This window comes from Hemitrygon akajei, chromosome 7 (genome assembly GCF_048418815.1).
Source record: "Hemitrygon akajei chromosome 7, sHemAka1.3, whole genome shotgun sequence".
In the NCBI taxonomy this organism is placed as follows: Eukaryota; Metazoa; Chordata; class Chondrichthyes; order Myliobatiformes; family Dasyatidae; genus Hemitrygon; species Hemitrygon akajei.
In genome coordinates, this window is record NC_133130.1 from 65,388,048 (window position 1) to 65,403,317 (window position 15,270).

The window sequence follows — 15,270 nt, forward strand, 5'->3', positions numbered from 1 at the left end:
AAATTAGTAAAGCAGCAGCAGATGGAACAGTAGGAAAGTGTATGGTCATGCACTTTTAGTAGAAGGAATAAAGGTGTACACTACTTTCTAAACGGGGAAAAAATATTCAAAGATCGGAGGTGGCAGAGGGACTTGGGAAATGGTGCATGAGGACATCTAAAGGTTAATTTGCAGGTTGAGTTGGTGGTAAGGAAAGCAAATGCAATGTTTGCATTCATTTCAAGAGGACTAGAATATAAAAGATGTAATGCCGAGGCATTGGTCAGACTGCACATTTGGTATTGTGAGCAGTTTTGGGCCCCTTATCTAACAAAAGGTGTGCTGGTGTTAGAGAGGGTCCAGAGGAAATTCATGTAAATAATTCCAGGTATGAAAGGAATATTGTATGAGAAGTGTTGAATGGCTCTGAGCCTTACTTGCTGGAGTTTAGAAGAATGATGGTGGGATCTCACTGAAATATTGAACATGGACATGGAGAGGACATTAACTATAGAGGGAGATTCTAGAATCAGAGGGCACCGCCTCAGAATAGAGATGCATCCATTCGGAATAGAGAAGATGAGGAATTTCTTTAAACGGGGGAAATGAATCTGGAATTCATTGCAACAGGCTGCTGTGAAGGCCAAGTCATTGGGTTTATTTAAAACAGAGGTTGATTCTTTCTTAGAGAGTTAAAGATTATGGGGAGAAGGCAAGACAATTAGGTTAAGAGGGATAAAAAAAAATAGTATGGCAGAGCAGACTTATGGTCTGAATGGCCTAATTCTGCTCATATGTCTTATGGTTTTGAGAGTGTTTCTCATCTGCATCCACCAAGGAGAAGGATGTGGAAGGTAGTGAGTTCAGGGAGGAGTGCATTGATAATCTGGAATAGGTTGGTATTGTGAAGGACAGTGTGTTAGTCGTCTTGGGGTGCGTGTGTGTATCCCCAGAATTTAATGACATCAATCCAAGATTGCGATGGGAAGCAAGAGAGGGGATAACTGGGGCACTGACAGATTTTTATATCTTCATTAAACAACGGTTGAGGAGCCAGAAGACTGGAGGATGGCTAATGTTTTCTTTTTCTTTATCTAAGGAGAGCAAGGAAAAAACAAGATAATTACAGGCTGGTGGAGCTTACGCCAGTGGTAAGCAAAATTGCTGGAGAAAATCCTTAATGGGATTTGTTTGTATTTTGGAAAAGTAGGTGTGATCAAGCATATTCTTAAATGTATTTGTGTGGGTGAAATCCTGTCTCTCTAGTTACTTTTTTTGAGAAAGTAACTGATGAGGCAAGGCATTTGATAAGGTTCCACATGGTAGGCTGGTCCAGAAGATTAAGACTTGGTGACAGGAGACAAATGGTAGTAGTCAAAGGTTGCTCTTCTCATTGGAAGTCTGGGACTTTTGTAGATTGTTTATTATATCCAATTATATTTTGTCTAAAGCTACAGCAGGCTTTAGATCAGATAGAAAGTTAAGCAGAGCATTAGTAGATGGAATTTAATCCTAATAGGGCTAGGATATTTACAATAAATCCTAATCTTCAGGGGAGTTTTGGGATTCAAGTCCACAGTTCCCTGAAAGTGGCAACACTGGTAGATAGGTAAATGAAGATAGATAGATAGATACTTTATTCATCCCCATGGGGAAATTCAACTTTTTTCCAATGTCCCATACACTTGTTGTAGCAAAACTAATTACATACAATACTTAACTCAGTAAAAAAAAAATGATATGCATCTAAATCACTATCTCAAAAAGCATTAATAATAGCTTTTAAAAAGTTTTTAAGTCCTGGCGGTAGAATTGTAAAGCCTAATGGCATTGGGGAGTATTGACCTCTTCATCCTGTCTGAGGAGCATTGCATCGATATTAACCTGTCGCTGAAACTGCTTCTCTGTCTCTGGATGGTGCTATGTAGAGGATGTTCAGAGTTATCCATAATTGACCATAGCCTACTCAGCGCCCTTCGCTCAGCTACCGATGTTAAACTCTCCAGTACTTTGCCCACAACAGAGCCCGCCTTCCTTACCAGCTTATTAAGACGTGAGGCGTCCCTCTTCTTAATGCTTCCTCCCCAACACGCCACCACAAAGAAGAGGGCGCTCTCCACAACTGACCTATAGAACATCTTCAGCATCTCACTACAGACATTGAATGACGCCAACCTTCTTAGGAAGTACAGTCGACTCTGTGCCTTCCTGCACAAGGCATCTGTGTTGGCAGTCCAGTCTAGCTTCTCGTCTAACTGTACTCCCAGATACTTGTAGGTCTTAACCTGCTCCACACATTCTCCATTAATGATCACTGGCTCCATATGAGGCCTAGATCTCCTAAAGGCATATGACATGCTTGCTTTCATACTTGGAGGTTTTTGTTTTTTCCTATAGTGAGAGACTGAAGGTGACCTGTTAGAGGGATATAAAATTTTAAGAGGCAGGGTTGGGATATAAAGTCAAAATCTTGTTCCTATATATATAAAATGGGGCATAGATATAACGTGAGAGGGAAGAGTTTTAAGGGGATTGCACTACATTTTAAAAATATTTTGACAGGCATTTAAATAGGCAAAACATAGGTCAACAAATGAGATTAGCACAGTTCAGCAAAGTGTTCATCATGGAACGGAAAAGCTGCAGCGACTGTTTCTCTGCTGAGCCGCTCCCCCTGTTACCCCCTTCCCTTCCCCCCTCTAGCCCCTCTGTTCCCCCACCCCCTCCCTTCTTCCCCACCCTTGTGCTTTGGAAGACTAAGGGGGTGCAACTGAAACTTAAAATCTGATGGGACCAGATGCATGAAAGATGCTTCTGATGGTGCGCCTACAGCCCTATGATATAGGTTACTTATTTAGGACAAAGGTGCAGAAAAAATTATCTTCACTCGAGCAACGAACCTGTGGAATTCTCTACCATGAAGGCAACTGGGACTGTTGTGTTTGTTTGTTTATTTATTCATTTATTTTCTTATACCCAAGGCCATGAAGGAAAATGGAGAGAAAGCAGAACAGGATATAGAATCTGGATAATCAGCTGTAAACAAATCGAATTGTAGAACAGGTTCAAAGGGCTGAAAAGCTTGTTCCCAATCCTATTCTGCGTTGCCTCTTACTGATTTAGTGGAATAATAAAATGAAAGAACACAACAGTAACAGTTCAAATTGTCGCTCTACATTCAATAAAAAGTTGTTTTCTTATTTTGACGTCATTCCCCAATTTAAAATGTAAATCAGTCATGAACAGGATATTGTAACATTATTAATAAGCAGTTCACATGAAGTAATGTGTGGGGGCTACATGGATGTTTGCTAGCATGGTAATTTAGACTAATCACTGATGCTGATGGAAAATGCTGGTCTATTTCTCAGCCACGTGGCTTTTTGTTCCGGCTCTTTGGAATCATTCTTTTGGAGGCTTTGTTTCTTTGTTGTTTCCCCTTCACCACATTCTACTACTCTGCTAGTTCCTTCATTACCACACCTCTATTGACAAATTTGACTGAGCAGGCTTGGGCATAATTCTTCCTTGCACTGTACAGAGTTTTTGCTGCACCCACTTTTCCATCCTGGAAGAATGTTGTACTTGTCCTTTAGCCTACTCTAAGATCAATCTAACCCTTCCTTTCCCCAAAGCACTCTACCTTGTGTTAATCCAAAAAAGTCTCTTAAATCTCCATGATGTATCTACCTCTACCACTAACCGTGGTTGCACGTTCCATGCACCTGCCGTTTTCTGTGTAGAATGTAAGTATGTGGAACCTGTCTCTGACATACCCCCCCCCCCCATACTTTCTTCCAATCACCTTAAAACTATGCCTCAATATATCAGCCATTAGTACCCTGGGGAAAGCCCTCTGGCTGTCAACTCTATGCCCTTATCATCTCGTGCACTTCTATTAAGTCACCTCTGATCCTCCTCTGCTCTATTAAAAAAAACCTGTGGTAACTTCTACTTTACAGAAAGACCACTCGACAACCCCGGATCCCGCCTCTTGCTACCAACAGCTTCCTGATTAGTATTAACTTACTTTTAATAATACTCACATTACAACAAACCCTAGCTCGCTCAACCTCATAAATACACTTGTCTTGATCTTTCCTTTTCCATCTCCCAAAGTAGTTAGTGGATATTAAGGAAGTTGAAGTCATCCATGCCAACAACCCTGCATTTTTTCTCTCCTTTCCCTCCGATCTGCTAATTAGTGTTGTCTGCTGCTATGGGGGGGGGGGGGGGGAAGACGACTATAAAATACTCACAGTAGAGTGATTTCTCCTTCCTGTTTCTCACTTGCGCCCATCTACACTGATGTGTATTGTTGCCTCGGCTATCTGTCCTGCGTAGTCTTCTCTGACTGCGAACTGGGAGGGCCGATGGCTGATAGTTTACTTTGCTTCTGCACTCGCATACAGCACAGAATGGGCCCTTTGAGCCGCACAGCCCAGCAACCTACAACTTAACCCTAGCCTAATCATGGAGCATTTTACCATGACCAATCAACCTATTAACAGGTACATCTTTTAACTGCCGCACACCCTGGAGAAAGCCCACGAATTCCATGCGGAGGACGGACAGCCTCGTCACAGATGATGTTGGAATTGAACTCCGATGCCCCGAGCTGTAACAGTGTTGCATAAAACTGCTACGGTGGCGTTAAACACGATCTTGACTTAATGTTTTCTTGTCCAGATCCCAAAGACGCTGTTAATGTTGATACTGTCGAGGCTGCACTGGCATAAATGGCTGGTCTGTTCAGGAGTCAGTTCAAGGTGTTGCCTCTTGGCTGGTCTGTTCAAGAGTCAGTTCAAGGTGTTGCCTCTTACACTGTCACTCGAATTGCATTGCGATCACCCTGGTTAAGTTCAATTTGCCGCCACTGCACAGCTACTGGGAAAGAGGAAGCTACTGTTGTTGAAAATGGATGACATCGCTGTCGTCTACAAATCAATTTGCAGTCAGTCTGCAAATTAAACAGCATGTTCAACCAGTCTGAAATGGCATCAGGGGCTAGAGTCAATCACAAAAAGAGTGAGGCAATGCTCTTCGGCAGCTGGCTTTCTGGCCCCCTTTACTGACAGGTCTGACTAACTGAGCTAGGGACCTGGTTCAGTCGGGCCCAGGTAACACACACAAAATACCGGAGGAACTCAGCAGGCCAGGCAGTATCAATGGAAAAGAGTAAACAGTCAGTGTTTTGTCTGAGACCCTTCATCAGGACTTCTGTATGTTGCTTTGGATTTCTAGCATTTGCAGATTTTCTGGTGCAGGTTAACAAAAGTTGTCACTGTGCTAGCTGTGCTCCCTCCCAATAACTGGTAAGAACCTATTCATCCCACGTAAGATGCTCGGTGATGCTATACTCGGTATAGATGTGGGCCACCGCTCCCTGCTCCCCTGACCTGGCAGTCACCTGACCCATTTTCCAGTTCAGCTGGGGATCCAAACTGGAATGGGTCTAACAGGTCACAATGCACAAGTCTCTGGGTAAATGGGTATACCCATCATCATCATCCTGATGGCCACTTTCAGTTGTGGCTGCATCAGGCTGTGCTTGGAACCTAAGAAAGGAAGCACCCAGTGCCAGAATGTGTTCAGGTTCTGCCTGTCTGCTGTGTTGCAAAGAGTAAGCGTGACACTGTTAATGAATGTGTGATATCCCAATCATCTGGACATTGTCAACTACCTTTCTTCATGGAAAAATTCTTCCAGAAAAAAACACCTTGGACCACAAGTATATCAAGCTGTGGTCTGCACAGAACATCCTGAAGGACAAAGGTATGATCTATCCTGTGAGGTGGTTCCATGAGCAGGCTGTCCAAATCATCTGGCAGAATGTCTCATCACCAGAGCTCACCAACAGGTACCAAGACTTGTTTGGCTGGTGGTGAGAGGAGCCCTCTCAGTCAGATCCTCCGTGGCTGCAATCTGACTTCCGATGCACACTGCCCTCAGGACAGTTGCAATCAGAAGGAGACAATCACCCACCTCATTCCAGACATTGTATTTGCAAAGAGGATCTGGAGAAGGATGCAGGATGTTTTGTCATGATTTACCCCAAGCAACTGAGTAACTTTCTTAACTATAGGCAGTTCCCAGCGATAAGCACAGAAGTGAATATCAAGTGCTGCTGGAAGATCATCAACTCAGTGATAGGCACACTTTGGTCTGCTTGAATTTTTTTGGACTTTCAGTGCATGAGATGTCCATAAGGGAATGCTGCTAACTGGCACATTCCAGGCTGCAGGTGCATATGCTGAGGGACACACCAATGGTGCAGCCAATGCAGAAGTCCTCTGGGGTAAGATAGATGTCTAGGATCCTTCTGCTACTGGACATTGAGATGCTCAGTCCAGGAGAGAACCATCTTAACATAAAAGTAATCCAGTCTGTAACCTTAAAGAAGAACAGAGAGGCAATGCAACTGTAGGCTCACACCCTCAGGCTAAACACTCATAAAATCTACCTCTCAAGAACAAGCAGCAACTTGGTCTGAGCCAATTTATTTGTTACAGTATATGTATTTTAATTATTTTAGCTATCAAAGGAATTTCAACTTCTTCAAGTATAAACATGATCATGTATATTCTGATCACTTATTTTCTATTTTATGTCCTGCTTTGTATGTCTTTTTTTATTTTTATTGAAATTTCCTCTTTAATCCATCCCTGGAGATTGGGGATAATTTGCAATATAGGCCACTTGAGAACCATTGACTCTTCCACAGATGATCACCCAATCATCATCATGTAATCTCTATTCAGTCTTCTTGGTTGAAGGGTTTCCGCACAGGTGCCAATTATAGTGATCTTTCAGGGCAGCCCTAGGCTCAGTTGGGAAGTCTGGGAGTTGACCGATTATCTGGCAGGCATTGTCTGAAAGGGACTCACTTTGCTGGGATCCTTGGGCACTACAACATTGAACCTCTTGCTACAATCCAGTTGAAGATAATTGAGTGGATGAGGTGGTGATCAATCCAGCATTCATTGGTGTCCATTGCAGAGTGGTTAATGATAAGATCCAGGTGATACCAATGTTTGAACTGGGTCTTGTCATGACTTTTGCTTCACCATCTGATGAAACAGTGTTCTGGGGAGAATGTGCTCCAAGGACCCCTTCGGAATTAGCCTTCCCAATTACTTCCTTTATAGTCAATCGTTTCAATGAACTGCGTCCCTTCCCACCTGGTAGATGTTTTTATATAACAGATGCATTTTACTCCCTTTTTATAACTCATTTTCAAGAGAACATCGTCACATGCAAATTTCAGGCGATTTCGAATTAAAGATCAAGGTGGTGAGTCGTTCTTCCAGAAGGGCAAAAACACGGTCATAGCAAAGCCTTTGCGTCAAGAATCAACTAACCGGGAGCCTCTGCGATTCACCCTGGGGAATCAATAATTTGTTTTTATTTCTTTGTTTATAATATTACCTACACGTCCTTTTATAACAAACAAAGCTTAAATACTTCTGGAGATTCGGAAAGGTATGTGAAAAAGCTTAATTTAAATTCAAATCACCTTCAGTAAAATTCATTCATTCGTTAACAATGAATTAGTTTGAGAGGTTCTCCTTGCTAATTGACACAGCTATACACCAGATTTACATTACGTCAGCGAGGAGGCGGAGGGGAATTTCCCTGGTGAATTTTATGAGTCTCACGGGGGCCTCTTACAGTTTGACAACCAGGACATTTACGAGTGAGGACAGAAGTTACATATCGGAATAATTCTGTGCGATATTAAAGGATTGCGGGGCAAACAGCCATGGACGGTAAGACGCTAGTAATCAAGTAATGAAATATTTTTGTTCTAGTTGCTGAAGTTATTTCTGAACTTCGCTGAATCTTATTGGCAGAATTGCGTCTCGCGATTCAGAGTACTGTACTTTAACACTTAACGGTCGAAATAGCAGTTTCGTTGTTGGCCCAGAACTCGTCCCTTTTGGAATCAGAGTTTATGGGACTATGAGTTCATATTTTATATCCACTCCAGATTAAGCCATGCAAAAAGAGCACTTCGCACTCCAACTGTCTGCGATTTGCCCGTCTGTTAACAGGCTTCCGCCGCCGCGACCGTGTTGAAGAAGGGCAGTTCGTAGCCTCTCGGTAGTTCAAAGACTAGGGTTGCACGGAGTGCCGGACTCAGGGGTCGCGAGAAACCGGGGAGAAATAGGTGCCCGGCTTCAGTCTCAAATGTCACCCATGCCTTTGAATATCGGAAACAGCAGTAGGAGGGAATCTGAAGGCGTGTTAAATTGATAAACAGCGGCTTTATTTAATGTTTTATTCCAACTCCCTAAAGCTGCCGGCATTTCTCTGGCAGATCCCGAACCCCAAAACAGCCGAGCCCGCTGCACTGGCTGGATGAGGAAGTATTGAGTGAAAGTAAAAACGAGTTTGAAAGTTGCTACTGTTCATAAAACAAATGTCTGATGAAACCGCGGCTGAGACTTATCGTGAAACTTTAGTGGGCGACAGCGAGAGCAAAACCGACCAGAAATTTTCCTTATGTTCACAAATTTAAACCTGAGCTAAAATGGAAAGTAGGCGGAACTTTCTCTGAAGGAGAGCTGTTCAATAGGCAGCGAAATCTTTGCACAAGTATAATAGAGTCTCTGCAACGGGATGCATTGGGACTAGCCCCAGGAAGTTAATATTAAGGATTAACTTTTGGTTGCCTTGGTCCTCAGTTGCCCCCAATCTAATGTTTAAAGAAACAGATTTCTACCGATTAACGGGGCAGGGCGATGCTAGTGGAAAAAGCAAGTACAATTCGCAGTCCCATCAAACTGAAAAAGTGCTGTTCCCACAAGGTGGCGCGCGTTGTGTAGCCGGGCCGTGGTTCAAAGCGGCTGTCTTCCTGTCAATCAAACATTTGGCAAAGTTACCTTTGGGCAGTAGACATATAAAGGCTTACGGTGCAATCTCCGATGCCCTCTCTGAGAGACAGCAGCGTGAAAATGGGGTTGTGAGGATGAACCACTGATTTAGGGTTTTTTTTTAAAAACTCCCACTCTATTGACTTGCGCACAAAGTGCAAACTGACGCTCCAGTGGAGTATGGAGGAAGTTTGAGTCCTTTGGAGATGTCACCTTTCAAATGAAGTCGGCTCAAGTACATCAGCAGACGCATAAAATCAATCTTGTGATGCATTTTAGAAAAGGAGGGGATGTTCTGCTTGTCCATAAATCATCATCAGGAAGACATTACCTAACTTATGGCTGGCTGTGCTGGGAAGAGTGCAGAAGAGATTCATCAGGGAGTAGCTTGATTTGGAGCTCTTTAATTACAGGGAGAAATGGGATGGGCTGAGATTATTTTCCCTGGAGTGAAGGAAACCTAGGGCTGCTTGACAAAAGAACGTGAAATTATGAGAGGCAGAGACAGGGTGGTTAGTCAATCTTTTTCAGATGGTGGGAATGTGTTTAAAAAAAGATGTCATAGGTTTAAAATGAAGGGAAAGAGTTTTCAGTGAAAGATAAGATCGTAAGACCTAAGAGCAGAATTATGTCATTCAGCTCATTGAGTCTGCTCTGTCATTTCATCATGACTGATTTATTAGAGATTTCCAGAGTGAAAAGGTTTATATTTGAGCATTTGATATCTCTGCTTCTGTACTCTAATCACATGAATGGGGGAAGGTCTTATTGAAACCTGCTGATTATTTGTATAGCACAACATGGTTAGCACAACATTATGGGCTGAAGGGCCTGTAATGTGCTGTAGATTTCTATGTTCTATATCCCTCTCAACTTTAATATCTTACCTTCTCCCTGTAACCTTTGATGTTTTGATTAATCAAGAACCTTTCATCCTCTGCCTTAAGTATACCCAGTGACATGGCCTGCACATCCATCTGTGGCAAAGAATTCCAGATTCACACCCCTCTGGCCAAAGATATGTTTCCTTATTTCTGTTAAAAATGGACATTCACAATTTTGAAACTGCATTCTGGCCCTAGACTCCTGCACTACAGGAAACATTATCTCCACATCCATTCTATCCAGACCTTTCAATATTCAATAGGTTTCAATGAGATTCCCCCTCTTCTCCCTGCACCACCCATTATACTAAATTCCAGAAAACACAGGCCCAGGGCAATCAAATGCTCCTCATATGTTAACCCTTTAATTCCTGGACTCATTCTCATGACCCTCTTCTGGACTCTTTCCAATGCCAGCACATCCTTTCTTAGATAAGGGGCCTAAAACTGCTCACAATACTCCAAGTATGGCCTGACCAGTGCTTTATAAACCCTCAGCATTACATCCTTGCTTTTGTATTCTAGTCCTCTTGAAATGAATGCAAACATTGCATTTGCCTTTCTTACCACCAATTCAACCTGCAAGTTAACCTTTAGGGAATCCTTCATGAGGACTCCCAAGTCGCTCTGCACCTTGGATTTTTGAATTTTATCCCTATTTACAAAATAGTCTGCTTCTTTATTCGTTCTGCAAACGTGCATGCCCATGCATTTCCCAATATTGTATTCCATCTTCCACTTTTTTGCACATTCCTCCAATCTAAATCCTCTGCAGACACCCCACTTCCTCAACACTACCTGCCCTCCTACTCATTCTCGTATCATCTGCAAACTTGGCCACAAAACTATCAATTCCTTCATGCAAATCATTGACGTAGAATGTGAAAGGAAGTGGTCCCAACACTGACCCCTGCAGCACACGACCAGTCACCAGCAGCCAATCAGATAAGGGCCCCTTTATTCCCACTCTTTACCTCCTGATAGACTGCTGGTGACAGTCCATTCATTCCAGCACCTTTGTCATAATACCATGGGCTCATATTTTGTTAAGCAGTCTTACATGCGGCACTTCGTTAAAGGCCTTCTGACAACCAAAATAAACTATATCCACAGACCCTCCTTTGTCTATCATGCCTGTAATCTCCTCAAAGAATTCCAACAGATTTGTCAGGCACAATTTCCCCTTTAGAAAAGCATGCTGAAGTTGGCCTATTTTATCATGTACCTCCAAGTACTACAAAGTCTCATCCTTAATAATAGATTCAAACATCTTTTCAACCACTGAAGTCAGGCTAACAGGCCATTATTTCCATTCTTCTGTTCCCCTCACTACTTAAAGAATAGAGTGATATTTGCAATCTTTCAGTCCTCAGGAACCATTCTATAATTTAGTGATTCTTGAAAGATCATAACTAATGCCTCCACAATCTCTTGAACTACCTCTTTCAGAACCCTGGGGTGTAGTCCATCTGCAGGTGACTTATCTGGCATCAGAATTTTCTGCTTCACAAATACCATCACCTTAGTAATAGCAACAACAGTCACTTCTGCTCCCTGAATCTCACATATCTGACATTCTGCTAGTATCTTCCACTGTGAAGACTGATGCTAAGTACTTACTAAGTTCCTCTGTCATACTTTGGCCCGCATTTCTACCTCTCCAGCGTGTTTTCTAGCAGTCCAATATCCACTCTCATCTCTCTTTTATTCCTTGTATATCTGAAAACACTTTTGTATCCTTTTTTATATTATTGGCTAGCTTCCCAATCCTCTACCTTCCCACTAATTTTTGCTATATTATATGCCCACTCTTTTGCTTTTATGTTACCTTTGACTTCCCTTGTCAGAGACAGTTGCCTCGTCCTCCCTTTAGAAAACTTCTTCATCTTTGGGATGTATCTTTCCTGCACCTTTCAATCACAGCCTCCTAAGAGTTCCTTTGCCTTAAGCTTCCTCATCAAGTCTGGGTCTTTACATAGCACCCTATCCAGAATTGCCATTTCCCTAGTGGGCTCAACCACGAGCTGCTCTAAAAAGTCATCACACAGGCATTCTACAAATTTCCACTCTTGGGATCCAGCACCATGGGATTTTTCCAATCTATCTGCATATTAAAATCCACCATGATTATCACAGCATTGCCCTTTTGGCATTCCTTTTCTATCTCCCGTTGTAATTTGTAGCCCATATCCTAACTACTGTTCAGAGACCTGTATAACAATGGTTGTTTTACCATTGCAGTTTCTTAACTCTACTCACAAGGATTCTACATCTTCTGATCCTATGTCACATCTTTCTAAGAATTTGATTTCATTCTTTTCCAACAGAGCCACCTCACTCCCTCTGTCTACCTGCCTGTCCCTTTGATACAATGTGTATCCTTAGATGTTAAGCTCCCAACCATGATCTTCTTCCAGTCGTGGCTCAGAGAAGCCCACACCTGCCAATCTCTAACTGCACTACAAGATCATCTACCTTATTCTGTATACTACATTTATTCAAATATAACACCTTCAGTCCTGTATTTGTCACCCTTTTTGATTTTGGCCCCATTACACTTTAATTCATCCCTCTGACTGCAATTTTGATTGTCCTTCCTCACAATCTCAAAACACACTGCATCTGCTTGTATACCAACTGCCCCTTCCTTGGCCCTATCACTCCTGTTCCCTCCACCCTGTCAAATTAGCTTAAACCCTCCCCACTACCAATAGCCAACCCGTCCACAAGGATATTGATCCTCCTTGGGTTCAGGTGCAACCTGTCCTTTTTCTACAGGTCATACCTTCCCCAGACGCGATCCTCATGATCCAGAGATCTGAAACCCTGTCCCCTGCACTAATTCTTCAGCTATGCCTTGATCTGCCAAATCATCCTTGTACATGGCATAGGCAGTAGTCCAGTGATTAATATCTTGGAGGCCCTGCTTTTCAGTTTTCTGCCTAACTTGCTACATTGACTCTTCAAAAGCTCCTCCCTTTTTCTACCTATGTTGTTATACCAAAAGGTACCAGGACTTCCAGCTATTCATCCTCCCCCAAGGACCTGATCCAAGACATTCCCTGACCCTGGTACCTGGGAGGCAACATACCATCTGGGTGTCTCTTTCACGTCAACAGAATCTGCTTTCAGCTGCTCTAACTATGGAATTGCCTATCACTACTGCACTTCTCCTCTTTCCCTACCCCCCTTCCCTTCTGAGCCACAGAGCCAAACTCAGTGCCAGAGAACTGGTCGCCACAGCTTCCCCCAGTAGATCATACCCCAACAGTATCCAAAGTGCTATACTTATTATTGAGGGGAGCAGCCACAGGAATACTCTGCACATCTCACTTTCCCTTTCCCGACAGTCAGCCAGCAGCCGCCTCCTGCAACATGGGGGTGACTGCTTCCTATCTATCACCTCCTCATTGCCCCACATCAGCCGAAGCTTATTCAGCTGCAGCTCCAGTTCGTTAACATAATCTCAAAGGAGCTGCAGTTCGATGTATTTCATGCAGATGCAGCTATAAGGGTGACTGAAGGTTACCCACAGTTTCCACATCTCACACCAAAAACATACCACCACCTCTGACCCATTCTCACCACACTAGCTATGTACTAACTGGAAAAAAAAGGTAAGGTTTTTAATATGGATGGCATTGCTAGCATAGTTAACACAACACTTTACAGTACAAGTGACCAGTGTTCAATTCCCACCGCTGCCTGCAAGGAGTTTGTACCTTCTCCCTGTGACCACATGGGTTTCCTCCAGATGCTCAGTTTTCTAGTTTCCTCCCACAGTCAAAAGATGTACTAGTTGGTTGGCCAATTGACCATTGTAAACTGTCCTGTGATTAAACTAGAATTAAATCAGGGGATTGTTGGGCGGCATAGCACGAAGGGCTGGAAGGGCCTATTCATGCCTTATCTCAATAAATTTCTTTAGCCAGATGGTGGTGAATTTGTGGAATTTGTTGCCACATGAAGGGCAGGTCACTGGCTGTATTTAAGGCAGAGATAGGTTCTTGATTGGACATGGCATCAAAGGTTACGGTGGAAATGGATACAATTACTATGCTTAAGAAGCATGTTACATAGATACTTAAATAGGCAAATCATAGATGAATATATACGGGGAGAAGGCTGGGAAATGGGGTTCAGGAGGTGATAGAAGAAAAGGATCAGCCATGATCCTTTCATCATAGATGAATATAGTCCTACTGTATGCAAATAGGATAAGTGTAGATGCTATGGACATGAGGTACAGAAGGTCTCTTCCGTGTTTTGTACAATTTTTTGATTCTATTTGCAGATTCTTCCGCAAGTTGGGCAAAAGATGATTGATGGGGTGGACAGGTAGTCATGAGTTGGAGATTTTCATCTATTACAGCTGATATTCTGTTTTTAAAAATCTACAAGTGGTCCTTGAGAAATTTCTTTCTTGTTCTTGTAGAAATCTCTCTGTGACACATCCTTAGAGTGGAGTTTCAGAAGTTTGGTGCCACTACTACATATTTGTTTTTAAAGTCTCTTAATTTCCCACAACTGCCTGAATGAGTGCATCCCATTGTTCTGGTACTGTTGAACAATTTAAAATGCAAATTTATGGCATCATTGATCTTAACATATCTGATAAGATATTAAAACAATTTTAATTTGTTTATGAAAAATATGCAGAGAAATCATAGTGAATGGTATGTAAGGCTTAAAACCCCACATCCTGTGCAGCTTATGTGCCAGCTATTGATATTTTTGTTTACATGATTTGTGCTCATTAGATATTTGATTCTCGGATTTGGCACCATATTGAGTCTGAAACTAACTGGTAATTTGTTTCTGTGTAAACCATTGCTTTGCCTTGTAAAATCTAACATTTGACCCAGTTTCAAAACATTGTAATTCTGTTTCTTATCATATTCTGACTCTCCAGCTGGACAGTTAATACTGAAGGGCAAGGAATTATTTCCTCAACTGATTTACACAAAATAACTTTTCTTTATCTTGGTCTAGCTAGTGTTTTTTCCCCAAACACAAAATCTTTTATGACATATTGTCAGGCTTAAAGTAAAAACATTATTACCACAGTTGGTATTCTGTGTGTCTGAAGTGAAGGCATGGGAGGGGCTATATTAATTATGTTCGAGTACTATGCGAAAGTCTTGGGCACATATTTAAAGCTAAGGCGCCTAAAAATTTGCACTGTACTGTAGGTATTTCATATACAAAACCTAACATTTATTGATGCTTATTCTATTAGTACAAATAGAATTAATATGTATTTTGTACAAAACAATTGCTTGTAACACATTGCACAAAGCTAAATTCCATATTATATGGAGAGAATATTTTAAATCAATATTTTAAAGGGAGAAAAGCCTTCAGAAAACTATAGACGACCAAATAATCAGTGCAATTTAGAAGAGCAAATTTGTAGAGAGAATACAGGCTGATGCAAGAAATATAAGGTTGTGATAGTAGGTGAATTTAACTTTCCACATATTAACACCATAAGACATAGGAGAAGAATTAGACCATTCAGCCAATCGAGT

At 42.1% G+C, this 15,270-nt stretch overlaps 1 protein-coding gene across 1 annotated transcript in view; it reads left to right on the forward strand.

The window, feature by feature from the left end:
* The first annotated feature begins 7,634 nt into the window (after positions 1-7,634).
* Positions 7,635-15,270, forward strand: part of rel (v-rel avian reticuloendotheliosis viral oncogene homolog) — a 55,424-nt gene continuing 47,788 nt past the window's right edge. The window contains exon 1 of the mRNA XM_073051055.1: positions 7,635-7,748. Coding sequence (XP_072907156.1) covers positions 7,742-7,748 — 7 coding nt within the window. The 5' untranslated portion in view covers positions 7,635-7,741. The remainder of the gene's footprint in view (positions 7,749-15,270) is intronic.